At 40.0% G+C, this 14518-nt stretch overlaps 1 protein-coding gene across 5 annotated transcripts in view; it reads left to right on the top strand.

Annotated features, from left to right (window-relative positions):
- TUT4 (terminal uridylyl transferase 4) overlaps positions 1–13693 on the top strand; it is a 72642-nt gene extending 58949 nt beyond the window's left edge. For 4 of the 5 annotated variants that reach the window (XM_045026550.1, XM_045026551.1, XM_045026552.1 and 1 more), the window contains 4 exons: positions 3765–3865; positions 5901–6426; positions 9223–9396; positions 10475–13693. In XM_045026550.1, coding sequence (XP_044882485.1) covers positions 3765–3865; positions 5901–6426; positions 9223–9396; positions 10475–10566 — 893 coding nt within the window. In that variant the 3' untranslated portion in view covers positions 10567–13693. Of the gene's footprint in view, positions 1–3764; positions 3866–5900; positions 6427–9222; positions 9397–10474 lie in introns of those variants that run through there. The other variant, XM_045026553.1, reaches the window with a different exon arrangement.
- Positions 13694–14518: the final 825 nt, after the last annotated feature.

Here is a 14518-nt window from a genome sequence, read left to right as displayed (position 1 = left end):
GACACCTACTGTCATTGTTATCACAAGCTTCATTATAAGCAGCTCTTTTCTCTAAAAGGGATGTTGCCTCAAGCTTTAGAATCTTTGGACCAGATTCTTGAATCCAGATGTGCTGAGTTCATCACAAGACAAAGTGAATGGATGGAAGAAGGAGTATCTAAGTCACCTTTCCACTCTCTTGATCCTGGAAAAGTTGGGGAGGTATTTTGGACCCCAGCATAATTTAAAGCAAGCTAAGCCCTGCTGTAGTTAAGCCACCAGGAACGGCCATTGAAGGGTCTGTTTTGCTGGCTAAGGATGTAGCATGTTAGGCAATACCACTGGCCTGCCCACACTACACCACGTTGTAAGGGCCAGGAGTGGCTGGTGTAAAGTCAGCTGCACCAGCTTAATCCCTCTTGGGTATTCCCCTATGTAAACAGAATCCTGCACTGTTTTATGCTGCATGACCAGCTCAAAGCAGCTACAATAGGGGGCAGGGATCCTAGCTCTTGTTCACTGAGACCCATGGAGAAGTAGACCAGGGGTTCTCAAACTGGGGGTCATGACTCCTCAGGGGGTTGCGAGGTTAATATGTGAGCGTCACAAGCTGTCATCCTCCACCCCCAAGCCCCGCTTCACCTCCAGAATTTATAATGGTATTAAATATGAAAAAATGTGTTTTTAATTTATCAGGGGAATTGCACTCAGAGCCTTGCAGTGTGAAAGTGCATTCCATTATAGCCATGACATCAAGAGGATGGCGGTTTAATTAACACTAGATTTTATTTGTCTCTTCGCACAAATAAACATACTTTTAAATTATAAACCTTTTTCTATCTTGAAGTGCTTTATAGTTGGAGATGGGTCTAAGATGTAAAGTTGAAATCCAAAATCCTTTAGAGTTTAATGGTGTTTGGATCCAGGGTTTTGGTCATACACCTCTCTTACATAATATTATCAGGCTCCCCTGCACATCTCTTTCTGAAATGATAAAAGTGTAGTTTCTCACTGTTTGGCAAGAGTGGGTTAAGGAAAGATCCTTGGAACATGACTGAGTGGTCTGAGGGGCCCAACAGCATAACGCAGTGAGAAAATAAGTTTAGTTTGAGTATGGGGACTGGGAGTGAGGAAAGAACAAGACCATCAAACAGTGGTAGATAACCAGAGGAGCTAGGAAGGAAGAGTAAGGAGGAGAGTGTTGGGAGAAGATGTCTCTATTTGTGCTGTCAATGTGGAGGCTTAGTGCATAGCAACCCAGGATGTGAATGTACAGCGCAATAGCCTGACGCACACTAAGTCACCACGTGGATCCTGTTACCACGCACTAAAAGTTCCTTAATACATTTTGACAGCAGTACATCAAAGTGCACTATGAAGCTTAATGCTCAGCAGCAGCGTACGCATGACCAATCAGTGCATGGCAAGCTAGCGCACTACAGATTTACACATATTTATCCTGCACTAAGTTTCTGTGTAAACAAGGTCTTTGGATGGGGAGAGCTATATAGCTGTGCAGAAATTTTGATGGGTCCAGGCCTCAGTTAATCTTACTACAGCCCTGCTCTTTAACCAACACACCAAATATCATGAACTAGTTCTTTGTATTGCCTGTATGTATCATTCACAAGACCACTTACAGTATCCCTTGGTAAGAGCCCATGTCCTTGTCTCTCTGTGGTATTGTAAAGTGCTGTCACACATTGTTTTGACAAAACCAGATTCTGTGAACCCACAGAATATCTTGCTTTTTAGACTAGCAAAGAAAAAATGCTAATTCTATGTAATTTCAATTAACTGCTGTAGTAGAATGTTCCACATGCTGTCTGCTGCTTTGTGGATCTCTATCAAAGTGAAGGTTTTTCTGTATGAGGCAAAAATACCATTAGAGTGGAGAGGTATTTAGAATGAGACTTCCTATGCTGCAATTGCAGAGGGAGGAATGGGGATCATTTAAGAAAAAATGTCAGGCAGAGCAACCCTTACATAAACCAGTGATTGACATTAGAATAGATTTTTAAGTGTCTTAATATTTTACAACAATTTTTCCCTGACTTGCTTAAAAACCATTATGTAAGTAGTCTAGTGTCTAGTCTTAGTTTCAGAATATATTTTATTCCTCATCCAAATTTTTATAGTATTGCCTTTCATTCCCTGACGGATGCATTTAATAATAATGATAATACTTCACATTTATGTAGTGCATTTCCTCTTCAAAGTGCTTTGCAAACATTAACCCTCCAGCATCCCTCTGAGGTAGGTAAATATAATCCCGCAAAGGCTTTGAGTAAAATTTTCAAAAGCACTTAAATGATTTAGGAGCCTAAGTCCTATTTTAAAAACTGACTTTGGAGCCAAAGTCTCATTGAAAATCAAGGAGTTAGGTTCCTTTGTTTCAGAGTTGCTTTTGAAAATGTTTATCCCTTTTTTGCATTAGAGTTTTTTGGCAACAATTTCCCAATGTTGCTAATACTGGTAAAGTTCCACTGCTAGTAGCAATGCTTGAAACTCTGGTTTAGATGGGGCTTCCATGTCTGCTAGATAAGGATCCTTGTTTACATGAACATTCATATTGCTCAGAGCAAAGTTAAATGGCCAGTTGTGTTGCACTCATTGCTAACACCTGTTTTCATTAATGGATAAATTTCCTACTGTAGACAAGGCTAATGAGATTAAGTGATTTGCCTAAACCATACAGTGAGTTTTGATTAGAACTCAGGAGTTTCTGGCTCCTGGTCCTATGCTTACAGTTAAGTCCAAAGCTGACTGCGAAGAGTTACAGAGGGATCTCACTAAACTGGGTGACTGGGCAGCAAACTAGCAGATGAAATTCAATGTTGATAAGTACAAAGTAATGCGCATTGGAAAAAATAATTCCAACTATACATCCAAAATGATGGGGACTTAATTAGCTATTACCCCTCAAGGAGATGATCTTGGAGTCATCATGGATAGTTCTCTGTAAACATCTGCTTAGTGTACATACAGCAGCAGCCAAAAAAGCTAACTATGTTAGGAACCATCAGGAAAGGGGTAGAGAAGACAGAAAATATCATAATGCCACTACATAAATCCATAGTAATTTACACCTTGAATATTGCTTGCAATTCTGGTAATCCCATCTCAAAAAAGATATATTAGAATGGAAAAGGTACAGAGAAAAGCAACAAAAATGATTAGGAGTATGGAACACTTTCCATACGAGGAGAGATTAAGGACTGGGACTGTTCAACTTAGAAAAGAGACAACTGAGGGGGGGCATGATAGAAGTCTATACAATCATAAATGGTGTGGAGAAAGTGAATAGCTAACTTTTATTTATCCCTTCATATAACATAAGAACGAGTGGTCCCCTGGTGCAGCAGGTTTAAAACAAATGTAAGGAAATACTTCTTCATGCAATGCACAGTCAAACTTTGGAACTCGTTGCCAGGGGATGATGTGAAGGTAAAAAGTCTAACTGGGTTAAAAAATTAAATAAGTTGATGAAGGATAGGTCCATCAGTCACTATTAGCCAAGATGGTCAGGGATGCAACCCCGTGTTCTGGGGATCCCTAAACCTCTGACTGCCAGAAGCTGGGACTGGATGACGGGATGGACCGCTTGATAATTGCCCTGTTCTATTCATTCCCTCTGAAACATCTGGCAATGACCACTGTCAGAAGACAGGATACTGGGCTAGGTGGAGCACTTGTCTGACCCAGGATAGCTGTTCTTAGTTTCTTAGAATGCATTGTCTCTTGATTTTTATTAAAACTTCTATTTATGGTATTTTCTTGTTTAGGTGCCCAGTTGGTCCGAAGCTTGGTAAATGCACAGCTAGTGACAGGTTCAGTTCAACAGCAAGTGGAACGACCATTACGTACCAGACAACCGTCAGAATGTGTAAGTTCCAGTTAGCTTGAAAGTTTTAAAATAAAATACTTTTAATTGTAATGAAACCAGCAAATCTGGTTTGTGCTGGTAAGATGTTTGCACTAATTACTCTGAATGACTTCTGGTTTTTATAATAACAACAGGGCATTTACTCAACAGTACCAGCTACTGAAACTGATATCTGGGTTGCTGTGCATTGTCACTTAGAGATCACTTGTGGTCTCTCAGAATGGAAACTGCATGGGCAAGCTTCATTCTGGGCAACCAGCAGTTCTTAAAGGCCAGCATTGCTACCAGTCAGCCTAAACTAAGAGGCTTTGTGCCTAGTTATCATAGAGATGAGCTCACTAGAAATGCTCATAGATAAAACTAGATCTGAACTAGAGCACAGCTCAACTCATCCATGCAAGAGACTGTGAATTGGTGATTTTCATAATTCTGTCTCTCCCCTATCTTAAAAAAATGAAATAAGTCAGGGCCTTTCGATGGTCAGTTAGGATGGTGACCATCAGGGGAAGGTAGAAAAAATGGGAAGCAGAAGGGAAAAGAATTCTCATTACGAAGAGACAAAGATAATATTGTCCCTCATGTTATTTCAAAATTCATAAGTAAGTGTTCTGTAGAATACTCTATAACAGGTGTAGAGTCTTGGTAATATACCACCTCGTTATAGTGATCTGCTAATGTGGGTGGATTACATGCCACCAAATACACTTTTACATTTTAAAAATGTCCGTAGTAGTAAGTCCTCAGTTATATTTTTTTAAAACTTGTATAAGCTGTTAAGCTAGCAGTTGTCTCTGCCAGTTCTCAATCCTTGCCTTTCTCTTCCTGGTTTGATGAAACTGCCTGAGACTGATGCAGGAGTAATTGAAGTAGCGTCAGGGGGCAAGTGCTTTGCCTGTTGCACATCAGCCACCACCACACTAAAGAGCCAATTTGTGGGCTGTCAATGTGGAAGAGAAACCTAAGGTTGGGAGAGATTTAAGGGAAGTGTTACTATCCTACAGGCTGCTGGAGGGAAGAACCTGTTGACCTAGACAGAGAGAGGAGCAGCCAAGACAATAGACCAGGTGCAGGAACTCTGTAAAGAATTGTGCTAAGGGAGCAGGGAAATTGTCTCTTTCCCTGTCAGGCCAGTTCTTGGCATGCTCCTCTACCCTGTGGCAGCAACAAGCAGCTTTCCCTGGCTCTTCCCTACTCCTGTGTTTATCTGCTGTATGGGAAGAGCTTGGAGAGAGAAAGAAGACAGCCTGCTCTCCTGCTAATGCTATAATAACTTTGCCTCATAAGCCTGGCACCAAGAAGTGGTAGATGAAGTGGGGTCTTTGGAGTGACAATTTTTCGTGTTATTCTCAGTAGTGGCGTTGTAGCTGTGTCGCCCCCAGGATCCTAGAAAGACAAGATGGGTGAGGTAATATCTTTTATTGGACCAACTTCTGTTGGAAAGGTGTTCGAAAGCTTGTCTCTCTCACCAACAGAAGTTGATCCAGTACAAGATATTACTTCACCCACCTTGCCTCTCTAATTTCTCATTAACAGTTTAAATAAAGATTTAAAAATTACTGGGTGTTTACTGTGGAAACACGTACAAAAATGCATGTGGAGCTGAGAGCCACTCTTGAACGCTTTACTGAGGAGGGAGGTAGACCTGTTGGGGTTTTGAGGGAATTAGTGAGGTTCTGTGCTATAAAAAAAATAGGCAGGAAAGGACACTTCTGACCACAAATCAGAACCTGATGTTGGAGGAACCTAATAGTGGCTTAGGGCTGGCAGTTGCCCAGCATAACTTTTCTGTCTGTGGGATGTGCCAAATGGCGTTAACAGGCCAAATTCTGCGCTGGTGAAAATGGAAATCGCTGGAGCTTTTTCGATTTACACCAGCAGAGAATTTGGCTCAACATGTGTCAGAGCTCAGATAATGTGTTGGTGGGTAGCATCTGCATTCCTTGTGAGGAGTATTATACATCAGGTGCTTATTAAAGAGAAACACATTAAATAGCTAGTGAACTAATGGAAATACGTACTTTTTTTTCCCCTCCAGTCTGATTCGCATCAGTCATCTTACTCTCCACAGCCTCAGCAATTTACACAGAATTCCTCTCAACCAGCCTCTATTAACCAGGCTCAGCCACAACCAATATCCCAGTCTAAGCACGTTCCACAGCCACAGCAGGGTGCACAGCCACCCCATCAGGTCCAGCTGCCTTTGTTTAACTTTACCCAATCTCCCCCAGGTCAGTATTCCACCTTGCATAACCTGGGACTACTTCAGATGCACCATCACCACCAAATTCAGCTTCCCAACACTTCGTGGCCTATTCATGGGCCCGTTATTCATTCTGCACCGGGTAACCCTCCTCATACAGCAAATGTTCCATTTTCTATGAGGTCTGGCAGCAGCAACACCACAAATAACCAGAGCAGTGTAAGCTTGAATGATCCCAGTATCATCTTTGCACAGCCTGCTGCCAGGCCCATGGGAATCCCCAGCACTTCTCATGAGGGACACTGGCACAACCCCGTGACTCCAAACTCACTGGTGAACAATGGCACTGTGGGGAATTCAGGTAACTCTTCTCTATTGTATCAAACATCTCACACATTTTGTACAAATGCTAAATGTTACAGAACCAGTTAACTCTCTAAATCTATTTTACCCTAAAGAAATGTGAAGTTTAAAGAACTGAGTCACTTAGATTGGCTGTACAATTTTACACTTTTTCTAGAAAAACTACATAAATCTGGGTTGGATATTAGGGATTGGTGGTCCTGCCATTAGCATCCACAGGAAACATGGTGGCACTTTCCACTGAGAAATCCAGTAGTATTAGCGTTGGCAGAAGGAAGTGAACCTTTTGGAGGTTGGACTAGATGACCTCCTGAGGTCCCTTCCAACCCTGATATTCTATAATTCTATGATTCTTTACAGCAGTGTAAAAAAGGCAATGTTGATGCAACAGTAAGGCTGAGAAATCAAGCACTCAGTTCAGAAAATTCCAGTAATTAAATATGAACCTCAACCATAATTCTATGAATTTGTTTTCTCAGTTTATACCTTTATTATTATAATACATTAGACAACAAAAGTTATGTTAAAAGAACATTAGTAAGGTTGCAAAGTCACATTCTCAAAAGTTAGGAAATCCCGGAATTAAGGTTGCCCATGCAACCTTAATTCAGCTCCCTTGGGCAGAGGCCGGCTTAGAATACATTATCACGTACTATTTTTCTACAGCACCAATACGTCATTCAGTGCACAGGGTGCATGGTGCTCACTTAGTGAGTCAATATTTTTTTCCTTCTCTTTGTTCAATGTGTGATCCTGCCTTGGTTACTGCACACTATTCAAACCCTGCTCTGAAGGCAGAATTATTAATTTCCTCATGGACTTTTCAGTGGTGCTTATCACTATAGTGTCTGAGTCCTTCATGAACGTTAATTAATTAATCTTCACAACACTTTTGTGAGGGGACGAGGCACAGAGAGATTAAAGTGAAAAGTTTCCATTCATTTTAGATACCCAGTTTGAGACCCCTAGGGCCTGAGTTTTCAGCATACTTAGCATTGTACAGTATTTTATATACTCAAGCACAGCTACTATTGAGTTCAGTTGAAGCTGTTAAGTGCTCAGCGCTTCTGCAAATCAGACCCCAGGATTTAAAGTCAGATACCCAAAAAATGAGGAACACAATAATGACCGCCTCTGAAAAGTTAAGCGACTTAAGTGGCATCACACAGTTTTTCTGTAGCAGTGGCAGGGATACAATCCAGTTCTCCAGGGCAGCATTCAGATACCTTAACCACGAGAGGGTCCTTTCTCTTCTTGCAACCCCTGCCACATTCATTATACACCTTCCAACTTCTGCAACAAATGAAGCAGAGATCCTACAGACAGCCTCCTTTACTACACAACTCTGATCCATCCCTAGAGCACCATTCATCCTGTGCACTGAATAAGTCAGGGGTCCTGTGGAAAAAATGGTATGTGCTCTTGTAAAGACTCATTAGGGGACTATATTAAGGTTGCACAGGGAACCTTAAAGCTGGCATTTCCTAACAATTTGAGTGCTTTCTTCTAATACAGTTTTTTGTATATAATTTGCAAAGTTTAAAAAAAATGAAAAAACAAATTCCATCATGTGACAACCACATGGTTCATTAGCAATACCAGTCTACGTAAATGCGTATGTAAAAGCTTTTTTGCTTGGAGCAGTGAGAACTACATGAGAGTTGGTTTCTGATATCGCAGAAGGCTTGGTACTACACCTCTACCCCGACATAACGTGGTCCTCGGGAGCCAAAAAATCTCACAGCCTTATAGGTGAGACTGTGTTATATTGGGTTGGTCTGGTACGGCGTACCGGCAGGAGCCGGTATGCCGTGCCGGATTGGACCGGCTTCCCTGGTGGTGATTTAAAGGGCCCGGTGCTCCAGCTGCTGCGGGGAGCCCCGGTCCCTGTAAATCACTGCCGGAGCTCTGGCAGCGGGGCTCGGGCAGGGATTTAAAGGGCCTGGGACTCTCCTCTGCTTTACTGCATTATATCCAAATTCGTGTTATATCGGGACATGTTCTATTGGGATAGAGGTGTATTAGTTTTATTAGAGAATATTTTGAAATTAATAACTATGGATCATTCATATGTATTTTTTTAAAATTATCGTGTAAATCTTCTGAAATAGTAAGGCAAACGCACAAGAGGGGAGAGTTAAGATTGAGCATTCAACATTAACTTTTGGAATGCCCTGACTTCTGAGTTCTCGATTTTTCATCCTTAATGTTCCAGTAATACTTGATTTGTGAATGGATTAGCATATGTACTGTATAGTACTTGAAGAGGTTTTTTAATATTTCTTTCTAGAAATATATATTAAGAGAAATTGGTATTGTATTAAGTTTATTAAATGTACAAGAATTAGTAAAATTCCATCACATCACTTCTTTTAAGGATCCAGTTTTGTAATAGGATGATTGCCCTCAGGTCACATTGACATCAGTGATGGTTGAAGATCTTTTCAGGATTAGATATAAATATTGTTTTTGAGAACCTGTTAGAGCTACATACAGTACATCTCATTTATTTTTGTACTGACAGGCAAGATTTTATATCTTGATACTAAGTGCTAATTCAGCTTCTGGCACCAACAAGCTAATAGTATTACATTCAACATTGAGTCATTAAGGTGACAAACAGTAGTTTTATGTGAAATATAATTGATTTATTAAGATGTTAGCTTTCCAAATCTAGCTGCTTTCAGTCCCACATAGTAATTTGTAGAGATATAAATTGTATTTTATGACTGACTGACTTTCATTATTTTGTCTGAACTTTGCAATATGCTTTTCCCTTTCAATTGAAAAATAGATCAGGGTTTCCAAGGACAGTTTGGTAAAATGAACCCTCCTTCTGTCCCTTGGGACCATGGGACCCCTACCCATTTTCCTCTCCTCCGAGGAGTGTGGCCTTACAATATGCCTCAGAACTACATGCAGCAGGGAAATGCCAGCTATCCACCGAACAAACCTTTCTACCCTCAAGGTACTAGAACAAATAAAGGAAAGCTGTGTCTCTCTTACTGTTTCAGTGGCTTAGAGGCTGATGAATCATGTTTCAAATACTTTGCTTCCCTGGAAGCACAATTTGAATTCCAACAAAGTCAACTCAACACTTCATCCTCACATAGTAGATCAGTTGAAGTCTATGTTGGGATCTTTTTAAATGAGACTTTAAAATCCAAGATCCTATGTTCACGGCATGAGCACAAAAATTCTATGGCACTTTCTGAAAGAGTAGGGGTTTGCACTGCTTTCCTTGACCAGAATACCCCCCACTCCTTCCTGCCATCCACCCTTCTCCCCTTGACTGTTGCCCCCAACACTAGAGCCACTTATATTTCCGTAGGAGTAAACCAGTTCCTGTGTGTTTATGCCCCAAACCTGCAACTGTGTTACCCATGAATATTCCTAACTCACTATGCTTGTGTTCCATTCATCAATTTCAGGGGACTACTTGCGTGAGTAAAGGTTAAAGGAATAGGCCCTTAAGGCCTAATCCTTCAGCATGATGAGCACTCTCAACTTTTAGTGACTTCTGTGTAATCTTGCAGGGTTGGGCTCTTAATTCATAAATGGCCTGATCTAAATCCCATTGAAGTCAGTGGAAAGATGTCCTTTGACTCCAGTAAGAATTGAATCAGGACCAAAATTTGAAGGTGCCAGGGTACTATGATGATGGACAATCTTATATAATCTTAGATAGAATCCTTAGGGTGAAAGGTACTGTATGTACGTCCAATTATTTCCTTCACTTGCATCTATTGAATGAGTCAGGGCAATATTTCCATCTCCTCTGAAATTACTCTGTTTTATCTCCTGCTGTAACTTAAATGAATTCAGATAAACTAATGTGCAAATAAAAGTGTATTGATAACTCCGAGATATTCAGAGACTGGGTTAAAATAGTGCTGCCTTACAGATAACACTGGGTACCAGCACAGCTGGAATCTCTACCAGTCAAGTAGATGCTTTTATTTATAAATGCCTAATATATTAAATATAGCCAAGCACTTTTAAGTCAATCTATTTTGCTAAAATAATTGTAATCCATTTTCTTTTAGCTGGTCCACTGATGCAGAATAACCAGCGGTTCTCGCTTCTGTCTCAAGGACACCCACACTTGAATATGAATTACATTCAACAGAAAAAATGAAATGTAATGGGAGGGGGGAGAAAAATCAGGTTCTGATTTAAAATCTTAATGCAACATGTTTAGATACAAGATTATTTAAGACTGTTTTTAAACTGTATCATTTGTATATAGATATGATCTATAGTTTTTACTAGTATCACAAAATTGAGTGATACAAATTTCATCTATTTTATTACCCTATTTTTAAGGGCAATTGTGTTTTTGTTTTATCTTGGTAAACTGTAAAGAGAGAATTTTTAAAATTAAGTTCTTTATTTTCTATTAGCTGTATTCATACTTTGGTTGCTTCAGACTTTATATATATTGTTCTAAAAATAAAATTAGAAAGGGATTTCATGTGTTTTAAAAAAATTGTCACTTCTATTCTTTACTGAACTATGTAGTGCCAAAAAAATTTTTAAAGGAGAAAATAAAACAAAAGTGCAAAACCAGGATTTAAGGTTTTTCCACACTTGTATATTGGAATGTGTTTGGTCCATAATTGGGTAATTAATATAACAAATAAAATATAGTTCTAGCTTAAAATCTTTGAAAGAAGGGATGTGAACACTGTAAGTGGTTTTGAAAAACCGGATCACATATTCAGAACCAAAATGTAGCTGATCACTTCAAGTTTTTCCAAAATAATTACCATCACCATTTGCTATTACTGTATTTTACGGATCACACATTTTTCCTCTGAATATACTCAGTATATATGGAGGGAAAGAGTGTACATCTGCTTCCACATTCACAAGCTTTAAATCCAATTATGTGCAAGTACTCAACAGAAATCAAGCTGTGCTGTGACACAGGGCCTCAGTTAAGGGGGAAAGGAACCTGTCATTAAGCTGATCCTTCAATAAATTGCATCTTGCGTGCTTACTGTGCATCATATACTCTGTACATTGATAGAGGCTTTAACCTGCAGGGATATATTCTGGCTTGACTTTTTATAATTCGTGCCTTTCAAAGAGGGAGGTGATTTCTTATTGCTAATTTTTAATCTTTAGTTTGGCTTCCTTAGGACAATCTGACCCAAACAGCTGATTTGATAGCATAGCCACTTTGTTGTGTAGCAGTCTTAAAACTCCATTCTGAATTTACTTAGCTCTGTCAGCTATTGTCTGACTTTATCCAACATGTTAAAGGCTGGTTGTGCTATTGCTTTCAGTCTTATGTCTTTAGCATGCCATGGGCTGAATGTCTTTTTCCATATTATAGTAGCAGATTAGGATCAATCTATTAAATTTAGAAAAATTTTCATCACAAGATATTCTTTTGGAGTGGAAAAAATTCCTTCCAAAGAGATTATTGTTCCCTACATGACCAACAACTGCACTAATTCTGCTCTTGGCCTTGAGAAAGTTTTGGGACGTGGAGCTCACCAGTCTCCCAAAGAGCCATAGTTTCATATGATTAAAAAATTGAAGGGAACGACTGACAGATGTAGTAGACATTCTTTTAAAAATTAGCTCCTTTTGAGTGTGTTGACCATGAGGTATCACTGAGGGGGTGCCCCAACTGGCACAGGCGGTGTAGTGCTTGACAGGATCTCCGTTCTCTGAGTTGAGCCTGCAGCACAAAGAGCTCTCTTTTGTGGGAAAGTTCTGTTGTCCTCTGCTCCTGTTTAGGGTTGGTCACTAATGTAGTTGGAAGGAGGATGAAGAGATGGTGCCCTCACCATTTTGTATATAGCACTGAAGGCACGAGTGAGTCACAGACAATATGACCGGTCCACACATCTATAACAAGTGATAGCAAAGGGATAGGGCATGAGATGAAAAGGATGACTGTCATGAGAGGGGCTTAATGTTATGTATGTAGGCTGTTAGTTTGTCTTGGGATTTGTAACAAATTCAGTATTACGATGTGTGGACCGATTAGAATAAAGGCTCAGTTCACTGATGATACTCAAACTCTTCATCTGTATCTGACTAGGAATGGGGCCTGGGTGGGGATTAAATGCCTGAAATTCAATTTGGATGAGACAAGAGTCGATCATAGTAAGCATGGGGAAGCCTCCAGAGGACACTTGCTTCTGCTTGTTAATAGGGGATGCAAACCAGGGGAGCCTATTGGATCCCCAGCTGGTTTTAGACAAAGTAGTGTTTTCCATCTGCATTTGGTGAGTGAGCTTGTTACAGTTAGTGATGTATTTGTTGCCTCCATCATCAATTATGGCCACATGTTCTACTTGTGGCTGTAACTGAAGACAACGTGGAAGCTTCAGCTAGTGCATAACATTGCTGCTCAATTTGCTGGTGGTGGCGGTTTCAAACAAGGAGCAGCCTGGCTGCATACTTGTCTACTGTGGCTTCCAGTTTGCGTCTGATTCCAATGCAGGATGTTGATTTGGATCGATCAGTCTCTTTCTGACTATTCTTTAGACTCCCTCTTGCCAACACTTGAGATTTGCTTGGGCTGACAGTTTCTAGATTTAAATGACAGGATGCTCAGTGAGGGGCCTCTCATTCTGGAATTCACTTGTCCCTGGTCCAACAAAGTCTGTATTTGTGGACCTCAGGGTACATTTTAAGCCCCATCTATTCCACAGGCTTTTGCCCAAGAAGATTGAGACTTTTTTCTATATAGGGATCTTTTGGGTAACCCTAGCTCACCTCATTAACTGATACTAACCAGTTGATCCAATGTATTAATTTTATAGCCATGTTTATTTATAAGAGCATAGAACACATTTTAAATGATGAAAATCGCACATCTTTCCTCTGAATTTTTGTTTTTAAGGTAGGTCTAAGCTAATGTTTCAGCTCTTGCCCCCTTGGCTTTGGAACAGCTTGCTCATTGAGCTTTTTAGTTGCTGGCCTCTTATTAAAGATGAACAGAAATGTTGACAGTACAGTTGTTCTCATTCAGATGTATTAAACAGCTATGGGCTTACTCACTCCCCTCTTCCTGCTGATAGTTAATGAGGTAGAGGCTGCTAGAAACATAGAAATTGCCCCCACTGAATCATGCCAAGAGTCCACCTAGTCCAATATCTCATCTCCAAATGTAGCTAGTAACAGATGCTTCAGAAAAAGGTGCCAGAATCTCTAAGACTATTATGGAATAACCTGGCCTCAATGGAAGTTTCTTCCTCCTTCTATTAGCGACAGACTTATGCCCTGAAACAAGCATCTTTTTTTAAAAAATCCTCTCTAACAATGGGTATTCTCATTAATCATATAAAACCCTTCTGAATTCTGCTAAGCTCTTAGACTTTGACACTTTGTTGCAGTTGTTTAAAAAAAATCCTTTCAGTTTAAAATGCATTGCTGTTTAGTTTCATTGGATAAACCCTTATTCTTGTAAAACTAGACAATAAACAACATTTGATTTACCAGTCCTCGTCTTTTCAATTTCAGTTCAGAGGAATATTTTTATGGCCCTTATATGACTCTTACTTGTTATATCTCCTCCTATATTGTTTTTAAGACAGAGTGACCAAACCTGAACCCAGCATTCCTAGTGAAGATGCTCTGTCGATTTACACGGCATATTCTCATGTTTCAGTCCTTCATACATCAATATTTTTTGTGTTTGAACACTGTTGTGCACTGAGTAGTAACTACCTCCCTTGCTACTGATATAAGGCTCAGTGGTCTGTAAGGTGACCCCTAAAGCGTTTTTATTTTAGTTGCTAGAGTGTTTTTAAGCAGAACAGGCACTGCCCTCCAGTCAATGATTTGAATGAGTGCATATTTATTAGCAGCTCAGCCACTTCACTGGGACTGATCACTCAAGGGCTTAATGATTTGTTGCTATTTAATTTATCAGCTTGTTTCAGTACTACTACTTTATGCTTCAATCTCTGGTGAAACTTTTATCTGAAGAGTTTCTCTCCACTGTCATCTGCAATGTAAAGTAATTATTTATCTCCTCTGTAATGAGCCTTATCCTTGACTGCACTTGTAATTTTGATAGTCTAGCAGTCTCATGTAACTCTGCACCTGTACCTTCGATAGTCTCC

The sequence above is a fragment of the Mauremys mutica genome, chromosome 8, assembly GCF_020497125.1.
Source record: "Mauremys mutica isolate MM-2020 ecotype Southern chromosome 8, ASM2049712v1, whole genome shotgun sequence".
NCBI lineage: Eukaryota > Metazoa > Chordata > Testudines > Geoemydidae > Mauremys > Mauremys mutica.
The sequence above is the reverse complement of the archived record's forward strand: the minus strand, read 5'-3'. Positions and strand labels throughout refer to the sequence as shown.